The sequence below is a fragment of the Hypanus sabinus genome, chromosome 2, assembly GCF_030144855.1.
Source record: "Hypanus sabinus isolate sHypSab1 chromosome 2, sHypSab1.hap1, whole genome shotgun sequence".
NCBI classification, from domain to species: Eukaryota; Metazoa; Chordata; class Chondrichthyes; order Myliobatiformes; family Dasyatidae; genus Hypanus; species Hypanus sabinus.
Window position 1 is genome coordinate 46,998,778 of NC_082707.1, and position 17,546 is coordinate 47,016,323.

The 17,546-nt window shown below is 40.9% G+C and overlaps 1 protein-coding gene and 1 long non-coding RNA gene across 2 annotated transcripts in view; one reads left to right on the top strand and one right to left on the bottom strand.

The window, feature by feature from the left end:
* Positions 1-15,553, top strand: part of LOC132378561 (uncharacterized) — a 65,674-nt gene extending 50,121 nt beyond the window's left edge. Inside the window, exons 2-3 of the long non-coding RNA XR_009507107.1 lie at positions 13,063-13,190; positions 14,018-15,553. This is a non-coding gene — a long non-coding RNA (uncharacterized LOC132378561). The remainder of the gene's footprint in view (positions 1-13,062; positions 13,191-14,017) is intronic.
* LOC132404656 (uncharacterized) lies at positions 1,884-4,848 on the bottom strand. Its single transcript, XM_059988975.1, has 2 exons — positions 4,619-4,848; positions 1,884-4,340 (listed from the first exon to the last, which is right to left on the bottom strand). Exon 2 carries the CDS (start codon positions 4,171-4,173, stop codon positions 2,584-2,586), a length of 1,590 nt encoding a protein of 529 aa, XP_059844958.1. The 5' UTR covers positions 4,174-4,340; positions 4,619-4,848; the 3' UTR covers positions 1,884-2,583.
* Positions 15,554-17,546: the final 1,993 nt, after the last annotated feature.

The window sequence follows — 17,546 nt, forward strand, 5'->3', positions numbered from 1 at the left end:
TCACTGGTACTTCAGTTGCATTAGGCTTTGCTTAATAAGGAATAGAAAAAGAGTCTTCACAATGGAAAACATGCTGTGTTGCTTTGAGATATATTGAATAAATTGTCTTCTTAAAAATCACTATGGATATATCTAGGTAAATAAATCCTTCACTTCCTTTTAAAACAGGAGGTAAAGTGAATAATCTATTTCTGTTACTACAACTGTCTAACAAAAATAAACATTTTTGAACACAATAGTGAAATGATTATGGAAGTAAACCACCTAATCAATCCACCATGCATGATGCCAGTAAGGAATAGCTTCTATGTTCTGCCATCTCATTCTATTGCAGATCCCCAACCACCACGATCTCTATTTCACCCACCCATGATAGTGCAATCCCTTGTGAAGGTCAATTTAGGCCAACTGAGAAAAATCTCTGGGAAACTCTTTCCTGAGAAATTGCTGTATTCTGTGTTTCATGGAGACATGGCTCACTGCAGTTGGTAAGACCGGAGGGCTTCTCAATACACCAAATGGACTGGACTGCTGATTTGGAGAAGGCAAAAGATAGGCATTTGTGGTTCATGATAAATCCTTTGTGGTGCTCTAACACAGCAGTCTTGTTGCACTCTTGTTCCTCCCAACCTAGAACATCTAATAATGAAATGTCAACCATCCTAGTTACCAAAAGAGTTCTCCTCTGTGATCCTGACCACAGTTTACATACTGCCAAAGGCCAAAGTTAAGCAGGTACTCGAGGTACAGAATGCTGCCATCAGCAAACAAGATACAGCCTACCTTGACACTTTTTAAATCATTGTCAGGAACTTCAATCAAGCTGGTTTGAAGAAATTTCTGCCCAGTTATCATCAACATATCACCAGCAGCACCAGGGGTCACAACACACTCCATCTCTGCTATACTACAATTAGAGATGCCTACCATTCTATGCCTAGACCACAGTTTGGGAAATCTGATCATTTAGCTGCCCTCCTCCAACCTGCATACAAGCAGTGGTTAAAGAGCAAGGCTTCAGAGATAAAGAGAACAAAAAGGTTGTCATAGGAGTCAGAGGATTGCTTCGAATTCCTAGACTGTGTGTCACAACCGTGAATTTGGTAGCGCAGGAGATGCGGCAATTGCACTTGTGAATTTGTACAAATCAGCTAATTATATTTAATTGTGATAGTATTTAACTCCATACTTGTCATTGTAGGGCTTATCGAGACTTGGACAGAGCACAGCAACGCTTCGCTGCTGTTTTGCATTCGACCTTCCCTGAGATATTGGACTTTCAAATCTACTGACTCTGAAGACTAGTTTAATGTTTAGATGCTCTTTTCAGCTGCCGTGTAGGCTTCGTTTTCCTTTTGAGAGTTTTAGTTAACGGCCCTGTTTGGCCTTGCATTTACTGTTTTATTTTCTCTTTAACACTCTTTGTATTAAAGTCTGTGAACTATCGACTTGCTTCAGTGTCTCTCACTTGGGCCATATCCGAATATGGTAACACTGTGCCCTGTTCGAGTGTCTGAATGAATTCCCCATTGTTGTCAAGGACTTTATGATAACAATCATAGATGACTGTGTCTCCACAACAATTATTCAGAGTCTCCCTAACCAGAAACACTGGATGAACCATGAGATCCTCAGTCTGCTGAGGGAGGGCCAGATCAGAGGCATTCAGGTCTGATGACCAAGAAAAGTATAAAAGGTCCAGGTACAATCACTAGAAATCCATTTCATGTGTTAAGTGGCAATTCCAGAGCAAAGGATGTTTGACAGCTGTGGCAGGGCTTGAATGCTATCACCTCCTACAAAGTGAAACCAAGCGACATAGTCAACAACAACGCTTCGCTCCCAGATGAGCTTGTCACGTTCTCCTTCGGGTGTAACGAAACGCCGAATTTAACGTCCGGATAAACCACAGTTAATAAGAACCAGATCGCAGTAAGATTAACCATTTACTGTTCACTCTTCACATTAACATATGGTGAAAACTGTTGATAAAACAATACAAGATTGATACAGTATTTGTTCCTTCCTTAATATCACATTTCAAGTGTAAATACTTGCAAAGGTGACTATAACTACATTACACTAAGGTGCAGTATACAGGGAGAGTTTACCTGCTCCATTGACTACTTTAAATACACTTCCATGCAAACTATCCGCGACTCTTTAACTAACGAAAGCATAAACATTATCTACCGTCGTTACCTCTAACAGGATCAGCATTAACATCTTAGTTCAATATATCGATTATCTATTAACTTACAGCGTTGCTCTCACTGTGATTTCTCATGCCTGCAAAACTGCTTGTGCTCAGGTGAGCCTCGTGGAAAGCCCCCACCCTCGCGCTGATTTCAAACCGGTGTTTTCCCACAAGACGCGGCGAAACCGGATGTGACGTCATCGCATGCCGATATATTTTACATGCAATGAATATACTTTAAACACTTCTAATTCTAACTAGAAAATACTATTGAATGAATTACTAAGCGAAAATATTATAAACTAAATAACTGTCGTAAAGACAGCACACTCCCCGCTTGACCTTCGTAAGGTCACAATGAGCAGAGTACAAACTTAGTCTCTTAATCAGTCATTGGGTAGAAGTAGAATAACTTCTGTAACTGGCCTTTGGTAAATTTTCACATCGCCTTGGTCGGTAGTCTTCAATTCGATCTTCCTGACATGTCCATCCTCGCTAGGGAATGTAGCAGTGATTCTGGCCGTTGGCCAGCTGTTGCGGGTGGCTTGCTTGTCCCTGAGCAGGACTAAGTCTTCAACTTGAAGATTCCTTCGGGGTTCTGTCCACTTTTGTCTCTGTTGCAACAAAGGTAGATATTTTTGTCTCCAGCGAGGCCAGAACTGACTTGCCAAAGCCTGGACTTGTCTCCATTGCTTTGTGTACAAATCCTTGTCTGAAAAGTCTCCTGGTGGAGGAGGTGCTCCTGCCTTCTGTGTAAGGAGCGTTGATGGCGAAAGTATAAAGGGGTTTTCTGGGTCAGAAGACACAGGTAGGAATGATTGTGCGTTTATAATGGCTGTGACCTCTGCCATTAGGGTGCACAGTACCTCGTGGGCCAATCGGGTGTGTTGCTGCATCTCAGGTTTCCTTTTCCGGGTTTTCCGTAAGGACGTGAACCGTTTGACTACCTGCTCTTTGTTATCTGGTGAGCGCTGGCGTGGTTCTCTGATAGGCAATGGGGCAACCCCATTATTTGCTTCATCTCTGAAGACCTTGGTGTCTTTGGGTTTTAAAGAAATGGTATCTTGAGCTGATTGTGCAAGTTTGTTTCCGTGCTCGGTTTGAACGAAAACTGACTGACCTAGCGTCTCGTCGGTTACTTTACGCTTGGTAATGTCTTGTTGTGCTTCTTTAGGGTACACCTCAGTGAGGCAGATCTCGGAACAAGAACGGCTTGACTGAGTTTGACCGCAAACTTCTGTACAGTTCGAGCTGACAATTGTTGTCCTGGAGTGAACCTCTCCCTCCCCGCCGTCCTGTTGTGGGGGTGAAGGAGCGTTGACGGTTCTTTCATTCTTGACTTCATCACGGAGCCGTGAGGGTAAATTTCCTTCCTCGTATGGATGTGATGCAATCGTGACTCTCTGAGGTTCCTCGTAGCTGGGGAAGTTATCGAATACGTATGGAGAAGGGAGACAAGCCTGCCTGTCTATTTGAGATTGTACATAGTCGCTTGTGCGTTCCAGTCTGGTCCTTTCTAAAGTAGATCTTGCTGCGGTCAGATCATGTGACCCTTCAGCTTCTTCTATGTACTTTGCTTCCGCCACGGCAGCTTCTTCTTCTCTTTCTAGCTGCAGCACTTGCAACTCTGTCGATATTTTTGCCATTTCCAACTGGGTTTCGGCTTCTCTGGCGGCCTCTTCTCTTTGTCTGGCGGCCCTTTCGGCTTCTTTGGTGGCCAGTTTCATTTTCAAAACTGCTTCTTGTTTGGCGTAATGCAGTTGCACCTTGGCGGCTTCTGCCTTGGCTCTTGCCTGTGTGGACTTACTTGATGTCGTTCTACTGCCCTTGTCGCTGGGCGCCATCGACTTGATCCCGGATCGAGCTGACATTGCAGCACTTGGAACACCTGATAACGCCCGGGTGGGCTTACTTGATGTCGGTTTACTGCCCCTGTCGCTGGGCGGCGTCGACTTGATGCTGGATTGAGCTGACATTGCAGCACTTGAAACACCTGATAATGCCGCTTTTTCACTGTCACGTTCTCCTTCGGGTGTAACGAAACGCCGAATTTAACGTCCGGATAAACCACAGTTAATAAGAACCAGATCGCAGTAAGATTAACCATTTACTGTTCACTCTTCACATTAACATATGGTGAAAACTGTTGATAAAACAATACAAGATTGATACAGTATTTGTTCCTTCCTTAATATCACATTTCAAGTGTAAATACTTGCAAAGGTGACTATAACTACATTACACTAAGGTGCAGTATACAGGGAGAGTTTACCTGCTCCATTGACTACTTTAAATACACTTCCATGCAAACTATCCGCGACTCTTTAACTAACGAAAGCATAAACATTATCTACCGTCGTTACCTCTAACAGGATCAGCATTAACATCTTAGTTCAATATATCGATTATCTATTAACTTACAGCGTTGCTCTCACTGTGATTTCTCATGCCTGCAAAACTGCTTGTGCTCAGGTGAGCCTCGTGGAAAGCCCCCACCCTCGCGCTGATTTCAAACCGGTGTTTTCCCACAAGACGCGGCGAAACCGGATGTGACGTCATCGCATGCCGATATATTTTACATGCAATGAATATACTTTAAACACTTCTAATTCTAACTAGAAAATACTATTGAATGAATTACTAAGCGAAAATATTATAAACTAAATAACTGTCGTAAAGACAGCACAGAGCTCAATGCCATTTATGTTTGCTTAGACCATCAAAACATGGAAGCACCTTCACAAACTCCTCAGCCCTGGTGACCCTGTGATTTCAACGTCTGAGGCCGGTATGAGAGCCAGAGGGTGAATCCATGGAAAGTATCTGATCACCAATGCTCACCAATATCTTTGACATCTCAATTCAGCAGGCTGAGGTACTCACCTGCTTCAAGTAGGCTTCAATTATACTGGTGCCTGAGAAGAACATTGCCTCAATGACTATCATCCACAAACGCTTACATCCACTATGATGAAATGCTTTGAGAGTTTAGTGATGAAACATATCAAGTCCTGCCTGAGAAGTGACATGGATCAGCTCTAAGTTGCCTACCATCACCACAGATCAACATTGCCTTCATTGGCTCTTCACTCAACCCTGGAAGATTTGAACAGCAAAGATGCATACATCAGGATATCAACTACAGCTCACCATTCAATACCATCATCCTCTCAAAACTAATCTATGAGCTTCAAGGCCTTGGCCTTAGAACCTCCTTGTGTAACTGGATCTTTGATTTTATCACTTGCAGATCTCAGTAAGTTCAGATTGGCAAGAACATTTCCTCCACAACTTCCCTCATCACAGGTGCACCACAGGGCTATGTGTTTAGTCCTTTGCTCTACTCACTTTATACTTATGACCATGAGGCTAAGCTGCAATGCCATATTTAAGTTTGCTGACAACACATTGTCATTGACTGAATCAGCATATAGGAGGGAGACTGAAAATCTGGCTGAGTGGGGCCACAACAACAACTTCTCGCTCAATGTCAACAAGACCAAGGAGATGATAATTGACTTCAGGAGACCATTGTCTTTTAGACATTGTGTGTTTGTTTGTCCTTTTGGGTGTAGTTTTTCACTGGTTCCATTGTGTTTCTTGTATTCACTGTGACTGCCTTCAAGAAACGAATCTCAGGGTTGGATGTGGTGGCATATATGTACTTTGATAATAAATTTACTTAGAACTTTGATTCCTGAAGTTGATCAAGCAGTTTTTGGAACACCATGATGAAACAGACACTGTCATTTTCCTTTTATCAATATTTTGTCTGTACTTGGAATCCATTTAATATGCTTTAGGTTGCTTGCAGTAAACATATACATGTTGCTCTCCTTAACTGAACTGCTCCAATAACCTGCATTCAGACTGTTGTAAATCCTTGCTCACTGCATGATGTTTTCCATCCTCCCAAGAAATTCTCTGTGCTCTTCAGTTCCTGAGCTCCCTGTGACTCACAGGAGTCCAGGTCCCAAGCCCCACTGAGACGTGCTGGGATCTCTGCTTCCAGCTCTCCTGTGACTCACTGGGATCTTTGTCCCAGGTTTTGCCTGAGATATCCCATTCCCAGTTGCCCCAAGACTGTGGAAAATCAACCACAAAGCAACCAGATACATCGTTTCCCCCTATATTTGCTTTGGGCCAACACAACATTGTTAACACCTATGGTAGGTCTCCAGGAGAGAATATGGGAAATTGATAGCTCATTTATCTTATGTGTGTTGAAGGTCACACTTCTTTGCCAATAACTCTGTTTATCATGTAGCGTTCACATATATTTAACTCAACGTATACTATTATTCTATTTAGTTATTCAATCTTTTGCAAGTTATTGCAAGATAAATTTGAGAATGAGTTTATTAATGGTTTGGTCGGCAGAACTTCATATGTAAAAGAAGCATCTCTGGTACATTTATTGTTGCACTAGCTTCCATTTTACTGGATATTCAAAACTAAATCATGTTTTCAGAAATGTTTTAGGATTGGGGAAACTGCACTGAACTTTTCCTGATGTCTGTTACAAACACTAAACATTTGGTCATGTTGTTCAGGACTATTCATTCAGTAGGACCCTGCTCCATGTGGAAAAATTTGTGCAAAAATATGCATTAGTTGACCGATGATCTGTGTGGAATGTCCTTTGAGGTTGCGGGGAAATTAAAGAGCGGATCCCATCGGACGGTTTGCTAAGCAGATAGTCAAATCTGATAACATCATCTGATGTTATGTAGAGTCCTGCCAGAATTGGATTTTAGAAATTAGAGGGATTGTGAATGAGCTGTGCAATTGTCAACAAAAATAATGTAATCCTTTCAAGTGGTGAAGATAAAGGTTTCCTGAGGAACTCTTACAATGACTGACAAAAAATACTCACAACGATGCTCCTTTCAACTAGTATTCACTGCAGATGTTGTGGGTGTTCCCCTTATCCACCTGTTCCTCCAAGTCTCCTCCTACCTCAATTTGACTGCTGATAAATCCCTCATTGGTAATCATTTTCCAATGTTCTATAGATTCAGGAACAGTTCCTGCTGACTGGAGGGTGGCTAATGTTGCCCCACTTTTCAAGAAAGGAGGGAGAGAGAAAACAGGCGATTATAGACCAGTTAGCCTGACGTCAGTGGTGGGAAAGATGCTGGAGTCAATTATAAAAGATGAAATTACGACACATTTGGATAGCAGTAGAAGGATCAGTCCAAGTCAGCATGGATTTATGAATGGAAAATCATGCTTGACTAATCTTCTGGAGTTTTTTGAGAATGTAACTATGAAAATGGACAAGGGAGAGCCAGTGGATGTAGTGTACCTGGACTTCCAGAAAGCTTTTGATAAAGTCCCACATAGGAGATTAGTGGGCAAAATTAGGGCACATGGTATTGGGAGCAGAGTACTGACATGGATTGAAAATTGGCTGGCTGACAGGAAACAAAGAGTAGTGATTAACAGGTCCCTTTCGGATTGGCAGGCTGTGACCAGTGGGGTACCGCAAGGTTCGGTGCTGGGACTGCAGCTGTTTACAATATACATTAATGATTTAGATGAAGGGATTAAAAATAACATTAGCAAATTTGCTGATGACACAAAGCTGGGTGGCAGTGTGAAATGTCAGGAAGATGTTATGAGAATGCAGGGTGACTTGGACAGGTTGGGTGAGTGGGCAAATATATGGCAGATGCAGTTTAATGTGGATAAATGTGAGGTTATCCACTTTGGTGGCAAGAACAGGAAGGCAGATTACTATCTAAATGGAGTCAAGTTAGGAAAAGGGGAAGCACAACGAGATCTAGGTGTTCTTGTACATCAGTCAATGAAAGCAAGCATGCAGGTACAGCAGGCAGTGAAGAAAGCTAATGGCATGCTGGCCTTTATAACAAGAGGAATTGAATATCGGAGTAAAGAGGTCCTTCTGCAGCTGTACAGGGCCCTGGTGAGACCCCACCTGGAGTATTGTGTGCAGTTTTGGTCTCCAAATTTGAGGAAGGACATTATTGCTATTGAGGGAGTGCAGCGTAGGTTCACAAGGTTAATTCCCGGAATGGCGGGACTGTAATATGTTGAAAGATTGAAGCGACTGGGCTTGTATACACTGGAATTTAGAAGGATGAAAGAGGATCTGATTGAGACATATAAGATTATTAAGGGATTGGACACGCTGGAGGTAGGAAGCATGTTCCCGTTGATGGGTGAATCCAGAACTAGAGGCCACAGTTCAAGAATAAGGGGTAGGTCATTTAGAACTGAGATGCTGAAAAACTTTTTCACCCAGAGAGTGGTGGATATGTGGAATGGTCTGCCCCAGAAGGCAGTGGAGGCCAAGTCTCTGGATGCATTCAAGAGAGAGTTAGATAGAGCTCTTATAGATAGCGGGGTCAAAGGATATGGGGAGAGGGTAGGATCGGGGTACTGATTGTGTATGATCAGCCATGATCACAGTGAATGGCAGTGCTGGCTAGAAGGGCCAAATGGCCTACTCCTGCACCTATTGTCTATTGTCTATTCACGGATTTTCTCATCTGTTGATTATTGCAGTGATGTCCTACTTAACCTCTAACCCTCCAATGTCAGCTAATTGAATACCCCATTCATTTATTGTAATGCCATCATCCTGCAACTTAGTTCCTTTTTCCACTGATGTTGCCTGATTTGCATTATTCCTAAATTTTGGCACCATTACCTGTATGTCATTCTACAGCTTTGCTCCCATCTTCACTTCTTGATGAGGCTTCCCAACACTCAATACATCAACATTCACATGCTTATATGTAAAACAATCAATGCCCCAGGCCATGTTGTGTCTCCGTGTGTCTTTCTGATTGCTGACCTGTCGTCGTTATTCACTGAAGAAATCACAGTGGCATACTTGATACATCAATGTAGCGGGTGGGCACAAGAAGGAGGATGCCTTCTTCACCTCTGTGACTTTTAAAAGGCTACCTTTCTCCCCATTCCTTTGACCATTTTATTGGACATCTTTCACCTGTAACCCCTCATCCACTAATGAAGAACCCTGTAACTACTCCTTATGCCTCTTCTTTTATTTAAAGTCACTGTTTCATTGAACAAGCTTTTGGACATCTGCATCTACTCTCTGTTTTGTTTCATACCTTTGTAAAGTATGTTGCAACATCTGTCTTAAAGGCCTTATACAGATTAAATTCTGCATTGATGATTGGATGAAACATAGAATTGAGCAATATATTTTTTAATGTAGGAGATGGTTACTTAAATCTTTTAACTATTGGATTGAGGCAAGGTTACCTGCATTTTGTTCAGCTGGAAAATATTAAGTCTGAAACAAAATGATCAAGTTAAACTAATGCAAATTGAATATTATCTCAGTTTGGTCATGTAGACCATAATGGCCAAATAATTTCAGGTATAAAATGTAGCAGTTGTGTACATGTTTTAAATTGAGATATTCTGCAAGGGCAGGTAATAACAATTTCACAGAATGGATTGTGATTTATTTGTTTCATAAGACCATAAGATCATAAAATATAGGAGCAGAAGTAGGCCATTTGGCCCTTCGAGTTTGCTCCGCCATTCAATCAAGGGCTGATCCAATTCTTCCGGTCTTCCCCACACCCCTGCCTTCTCCCCATACCCTTTGATGCCCTGGCTAATCAAGAAATCAAGAACCTATTTCTCTCTGCCTTAAATATACCCAGTGACTTGGCCTCCTCAGCTGCTCATGGCAACAAATTCCACAGATTTATCACCCTCTGACTGAAGTAATTTCTTCACATCTCTGTTCTAAATGGACACCCTTCAATCCTGAAGTCATGCCCTCTTGTCCTAGCCTCCCTTACCATGGGAAATAACTTTACCATATCTAATCTGTTCAGGCCTTTTACCATTTGGAATGTTTCAGTGAGATCCCCCTCATTCTCCTGAACTCCAGGGAATACAGCCCAAGAGCTGCCAGATGTTCTGCATACGGTAACCCTTTCATTCCTGGAATCATTCTTGTGAATCTTCTCTGAAAGCACATGTGATAAATAGTATATTCTCTGATAACTCGCGGTTAGTAGCAAAGACAGTCGCAAAAATCATTAATTTTAGCTCACAAAACTACCTGTGATTTGCTGCACTATTTGGAAACTTGTTTTGAAAACAGTAGTTTGAAGCTCCTCTGGTTTAGTGTGGAAAATCTAGATCCAAAATTGTACTGAACCATAACAGATAGGATGATCACCAAATGTAAACTTGCACAGTTGATTTCATCTTAACATTAGATATGACACTGAGCTCTGAGCAGGGATAATCTGTCCATTATCTTCATATTCATAACTGCATTACTTAGTGCAAAGGAGAACTACCAGAGATAGAGGAAAAATACATTTTTACAATCAGATTTTGATATAAATTTTACTGCATTTGCTGAAACACAATTACTGTAAATATTCAATGATGTGAAAATTTAAGTATGAAGACAATTTGTGCTTAATGATAAACTTACAGCTGATCAAGCTGGCAGTAATGCAGTTTCTTGCCTGATATAGGAAGCATTGAGTCACACTCGGTGATCAGCTGCTCCTTCCTTTCTTGCTGTTTAAAGCTAGTGTAAACTTCCATTCAGTAAGAATAAGGATAATAGTTGACAGATACAATTGTAACTGTTTTTTAGCCAATTCTATGAATTAGGGACATGTGCAAAGTGCTGATGGCACCATGTCATGAAATTGAATTAACAACAAGTTAACTCTCCAGTTTCAGCAATTTCAAATGAAAATGTGGTGACATCTTCAAGAAGGACTTTCTAAGAGTTCAATATTGACAGAAAATGGGAGGCGATTTTTACTTCTTTCTTCACTTGGGGTATATTAATGACATCATGAAACTAAGAGCAATGCAAAACTCAAATCATTTTGCAAATAGAGATTTTAACTTAAACTTTATTAAAAGTACTGAAGCTAGTATAATTGTAGAAGTATAGAAATATTAGCACAAAATCTTTTCTATGTTAACAATTTTTTTAAATCCCATTAGAAACTACTTGATTGGTCACCTGAACCACACAAACAATGAAAAGGAAATGTAGCTGAGTTCCTCTCAGCTCCTTCAAAAAATATGTACAGCAGGAGCAGACTTGCATCAGGTTCAGCTTGGTAAAGAATAATTTTGTGGATTTCAAGAGTCCAGTGTGGGGGGAATTCAAATAAATAGCAGAATAGCACTGACCACATTGTAAGACTTCTGTGTTTGTACAGGAATTTTGGTTTCTAACACAGGAAAAGGATGATATTTCCCTGCAAAAATCTGAGTTATTGTGGGGACTGGGGATGCTGGTGAGAAGGGCATTGGAGAAGTTAAACCCAGATTATTGAAGGGAAATGATAAAAAATAAAGATGCAATGGGACTTGGACAAGGTGACTGTGACCTTATTAGAGTCAGGTTAGAGAAAGTGTTGAGCTCAGCCTTGATTTTGACCTTGGATGAGGATTTATCTTCAATTTTGGAGATTGTATGGCAGCCTGATCTTTGTAGCAATGGAACACTTACATATTTTTGTTCATGAAAATTAACAATAGATTGAGTGGGCAGCCAGAGGTTTTCCCCAGGGCTGAAATAGCTAATATAAGGGCATAATTTTCAGGTGATTGGGGGAAAGTATAGGGGGATGTCAGAGGTAATTTATTTTGCATAAATGCACTGCATTGTGGTGGTAGAGGCAGACACATTAGGGACATTTAATTGACTCATGGATGATAGAAAAATTGAGGGGTATGTGGGAAGAAGAGTTACATTGATCTTAAAACAGGCTATAAGCTCAGCACAATGTGGTGGGCTGAAAGCCCTGTACTGTACCTTGCTGTAATGTTCTATGTTCTAATATTCACAATGGCAATGCAGAAAAAAAGGCAACGCCAAATACCCTGGAGGTAACTGCAAGGCAGTAGAAGGAGACCTCTTGGCTTGAAGTCTCAGGGCTAAACAATGTGAGGGCAGCAGTAGAAGCAGGCCATAGAGAAGGGCTTCTAACTGTGCCAAACACTACAATGGTTGAAGAAGGTTAGGTAACAAATGTATAATCAATGAAGTTATTCTGTGAGCGAACAGTAACCAGACTGAAGTGGCATGGTCCAAGGAATGCTAAGGGTGTGATGTTGGTTTTGGTAGGTGCAATATATTGAAAGATCTTAGAGTACAGATTAAAGGTGTGGCATTACTATAGGAAAGATCAATCTGAATACGTAATTTATTCATTCGCATTATTTGCTTTTCTATTATGGAAAACCAGCTGTTGACTATTACTTGGACTTGATAGGGTTACCAATAAGTGTTGGTATTTCATTACCACAGATTTTGAGTCATGAAAAACAGCTTCCTGCTTTCCAAGATTTAAACCCAAATCCTTCAGATTGCCAAGGGTGGGACCTGTTAATCAGCAGCTCCCAGCTTGCAGCACTCTATCTTGACTCAAGGCCAAGCACAGCCTTTTTGGGGAGGCTGAGGAATGTGCAGAAGCCACGTGTCAAATCCCTGGACTGTGGGAAAGTACTGCTCCAGTGAACTCACACCAGCTGCCCTGCTCCAGGTTGGGAGTGTGGCAGAGGTAATAGGAGTTCAGATTAACAGCCTTTGTAATTGCTACATTGTTGTCATATGCTTTGGTATTTAAACATCAGTTTGATGATAGGACCAAGTCTTTCAGCCACAGCTAAATTGACATACAGTTTCTAACGTTTTATGTTATCAGACCAGTTTTGGCAAATAATATTATTTCAAACTTGAATAATGGCACTACTGTAACCCCCCGCTCTGTTCTTTTAACAAGGTATATTCTTTATATACGGTTATGAAAAGAAACCCAAAAATGCAGTTAGTAAAGCTCACGGGATTAACCTTTTGCCCTCTCCAGACTGTTTTTCCACCAAAACATAATGCTGTTGGAAGGAACAATTAGGATGGTTGGAGCAATGGGTTAACAGTCCAATTGTTGTAACTTTTTGCACTAAATAAAGTTGCTTCTAATTAACTGGACATCTGGTAAGTGAATTTTTCAATTACTTAACCTGAAATTTTAAAACCAAATACATCCATTAAATTCATTTTGGTAACTTTTTAAGCTTCTTACATGAATTTTTAGAATGCTATATCACTGCATTAATATTTGATTAGTAATCTGAGTGATCATCATGCTTTGAGAAAAACAGGGAAGATAATCATGGTTGATGATGTGTGCTAATATGAAAATATTATGTCAAAAATCACACAAAATCCAGCCTAAGACTGACAGATCACCACATGGCAATTGGCCTGTTTCTCCTGCAACAAGTGGTATTGCAGTACGGTAGTTCTCAAAAGGTATAATAGTCACAATTCAAACAAAATAACTCGGCTGAGTTCCTCCAGCATTTTGTGTGTATTGGTTAAAAAGTAAACTTTGCCCAAGTAGTTTACTTTGTGGAGGAGCTGTATTACATTACATCCCCAGTGTACACTGAGTTAACAGACTTACAGTTGGAGTGCTGATCTGCTACTATAGTTGGTATCAGTATTTCTGTACTTGGGAAAGTAACCTTAGCCACATCATTATCTACAACCTTTACAGGAAATACTCACCATCCAGGCTTGCTGGTGGTGCATGAATACTTGATTCTGTATCTGAAATTCCTACAACCATAAAACAGTCATATTTAGTCAGGGCACAGGCCCCAGAGGACACTGCAAACCTTTGAAGTGGATTGACATTGAGCATTAGCAAATATACAGCTTCCGATGCACATTGTAAAGTTAATCCATTGAAATGTATTAATTTTTAAAATCTATGCATTGAAATTTAAAATTAACTCTTGTTTATTTTATGTTGCCAGCATGTAGAAGTGCAATCTTAAACACAAGAGATTCTGCAGATGTTGGAAATCCAGAGTAACACACACAAAATTCTGGAGCAACCCAGATAGTCAGGAGAGGAATAAACAGCCAACATTTCTGGCCAAGACCCTTCATCAGGACTGGAAAGGAAGAGGGAAGAAGCCAGAACAAGCTGGCAGCTGATAGGCAAAGCCAGGTGAGGGGGAAGGTGGGTGGATGAGTTAGGTGAAGTGAGAAGCTGGATGGTGATAGGTGGGAAAGGTAAAGGGCTGAAGAAGAAGGAATTTGATAGGAGAGGAGAGTGGCACATGGGAGAAAGGGAAGGAGCAGAGGCACCAGAGGGAGGTGAAAGGTAGGTGAGGAGAGTAATGCAAAGACTAATTAGAAGCTGGCGTATCATCTCAAGTTGGAAGTGTATTGTATGACCTTTATCATCATTGGGTATGAACCCTGGAGGTGCCTCCGACAGCCTGTGTGAGTATCTCTCCAGAAGAAGTACAGCAGTTCAAGAAGGTAGCTCACTGCTGCCTTCTCAAGGACATTTGGGAACAGACAATAACACTCACCTTAACTTATCAGTGAAGAAAGCATTCTGTAAATAAATTAAGAAAATCTCTTTCAGCACAGTGATCCAGATAGAGAATGTTCCATGTAGGTATGAATATAATAAGCTGAACTGGCAAATATAGAGAACGTACGTGCCATGATTTGTCATGGTACAATGGGTTCCTTTATTCATTCACCTGAACATGTTTACTGATCATAGCCAAAGATCTCTATTCACAGTGTTTCTATTAATTCTAATTTTACGCTAGCATTACCCATCCTATTCTGCAGCCTGCTCTGGTGCACTTGTGATCAAACAAACATGGGAAGGGGTGAATAGAACAGTTTCCTGTCCCCTTTGTACTGATGTCACCTGTCAAAACATTGCTCGAGGGTGGACTGATGGCAATGATCATTGATATTTTCAGTGGGAATAAGATAATTAACTGGAGATTGATTGAAAATAAATATGAAGGTAATTAACTACAAGATCAACAGATAAGGCGCATTTGTCAAAATGTCACAGAAGAAGAGCAATAAAAACAACCAATTACTGATCACTTCATAGGATCTGGTTCAACATTTGGCCCTTTACCTTTCTATGCTGCAGGGTTTTAGTCCTAAATCTTTTCTTATGAATGGATGTGTTGGTTGTCCATCGTACCAACAATGACAGGAGACCTATGCTGGAAGATTTTTTAAAGTGGAAGAGCCACTTCACTGGGGCAGTTCCACTCGCTCAGCCTTAGAAGTGGTATGCACAGTCATCACAAACCGGGCTCTTCCTTGGTTGCAGTGGATGACCAAGACTTCTGTGCTTTGTCACGTCCATCGCTCTCCATGGAGCACTGCAGACTCGCCTTCCCGGCCATTGGTTCTCATTGATGACCCCAAACCACTGGAGGTTGCTTCATGGGATATTTAGTTGCAATGTATTTGAGTACTGTCAAAATTGTACCATATACAAAATATCACTAAGATTAAACTCTTCCATTATAACTTAACACTGCCCATATTTTTTTTTATTTTTTAATTAGTTTTTCAAAACATTTTACAAATTAAAAACACCAAATCCCAATGAGGAACATTAAAACAGTGCAAAATTAAGCATACAATAACAATATGCTACAAAGGAAGAGAATTTAGCCAAAAAAAAGCACCTAAATTAAAGACAAGTAAGATTAGTGTCCTCCCCAAGCCCCACAACACAAGAAAAAACAACAGCAACTCCAGACCAACCACAACACAATATAGAGAGTATAAGCCAGGACAGCCAAACTCCCAGACTGTGAATACACTCAGCAACAGAGGATAATAATGCCTTCTACCAGAAAAAAAAGGAGCTGAAAGCAAGGGACCGAAAAGGAAAAAAAAACCCTAGTCAAGAGGAAGGTTATGAAAGTACTCGATAAAAGGTCCCCAGACCTTATGGAACTTTAGATCCGAATTGAGAACTGAATAATGAATTTTTTCGAGGTCCAAACAGGGCATGATGTCGTTAAGCCATTGAGCATGAGTGGCCGGGGCAACATCTCTCCATCTGAGGATCAAGCGTCTAGCCAGGAGAGAGGCAAAGGATAATATTCGGCACTTGGTCAGACCCAGACATAAATCTGTCTCGCCCCAAAAACCGAACAAAGCAATTAAGGGGTTTGGTTCTAGGTGCTGATTCAGAATACACGATAACGTAGTGAAGACATCTTTCCCGAATTTCTCCAAGCTAGGACAGAACCAGTACATATGGATGAGAGAGGCCACGCCCCTCTTGCATTTATCACAGAGCGGACTAACGCTAGGGTAGAATCAAGATAGTTTAGATTTAGACATATGGGCTCTATGAACAATCTTAAACTGTAAAAGGCAGTGGCAAGCACAAAGAGAGGTTGAGTTAACCACACTGCCCATATGAATGCATTGACCATCAGAATACCAATAAAACAAATGTTAATATTTATGCTTGCTAGATGGTCAGTAATATATAGAGTTGGCTATGCATTAATTAAAGGGAACCTACCTAAGTCAACATTCTGGTGCCATTCTGGGATTTGTTTATAGTGTCAACCTGGGACCTGCATTTTTGCCAGATAGATTTGAAGGAATTATTAGTGTACTAATGGTAGTTGCAGTGGCTGTAGCTCAGCCTGCTCATCTGCCTGGCATGCCTCTTACAGCTTGTTCCAACTTTAGAATTGAAATTTTGGAGCATAAAATGTGCATCTGTCTTACAGCTGTAAAACTTGGAGCAGCAACAACCAGTTAGTACGTCGGTGAACTTTGCCTCATCTGTATAGGCAATCCAATTGCTACACAATTGTTTGAATGTTTTTGAAGAGGAGTGCAATGGCTTGCTACAGCCTAATACAATAATTGACAAGCATTCACAACCTAGTTGGATTTTTATATTTCTCTCGTGAATACTTGATCTGTCTAGCTTAATGAAGCTGTCTGAGGTCATTTAGAAGAAAGCATCCAAAACTTCCAAGATGTAGTTTATTTGTGGATTTGCAAGAAGCATGATGTTCTTCTTGGCTCTAGTAAACAACAAAGTTCAAAGTAAATTTATTATCATACAACACCGTAAACAACCGTGAGATTTTGGCATGCTCAGTAAATCCAAGAACCATAATAGGATCAATGAAAGACCGCACCTAACATAGAGTACAAACAATCAAAGTGGAATTTGTGCAAGTACAAAATAGAAAATCAATTAATCAACAAGCAATAAATATCAACAACATGTGACAAAGAGTCCTTGAAAGTGAATCCATAGGTTGTGGCAACAATTTAGTGATGAGTCAAGTGAAGTTATGCCCCCTGATTCAAGATCCTGATGGTTGAGAGGTGTAACTGTTCTCCAAATCTGGTGGTGTTAGTCCTGAGGCTCCTGTACCTCCTTCTCAACGGCAGCACTGAGAAGAGACCATGGCCTGGGTGACTGGGGGCCATTATTTATGGGCACTGCTTCCCTGCAGTGATGCTCTG

Bases quoted from the DNA above. Each gene is read 5' to 3' on its own strand.
- LOC132404656 (XM_059988975.1), bottom strand. From the start codon at position 4,173: ATGTCAGCTCAATCCAGCATCAAGTCGACGCCGCCCAGCGACAGGGGC.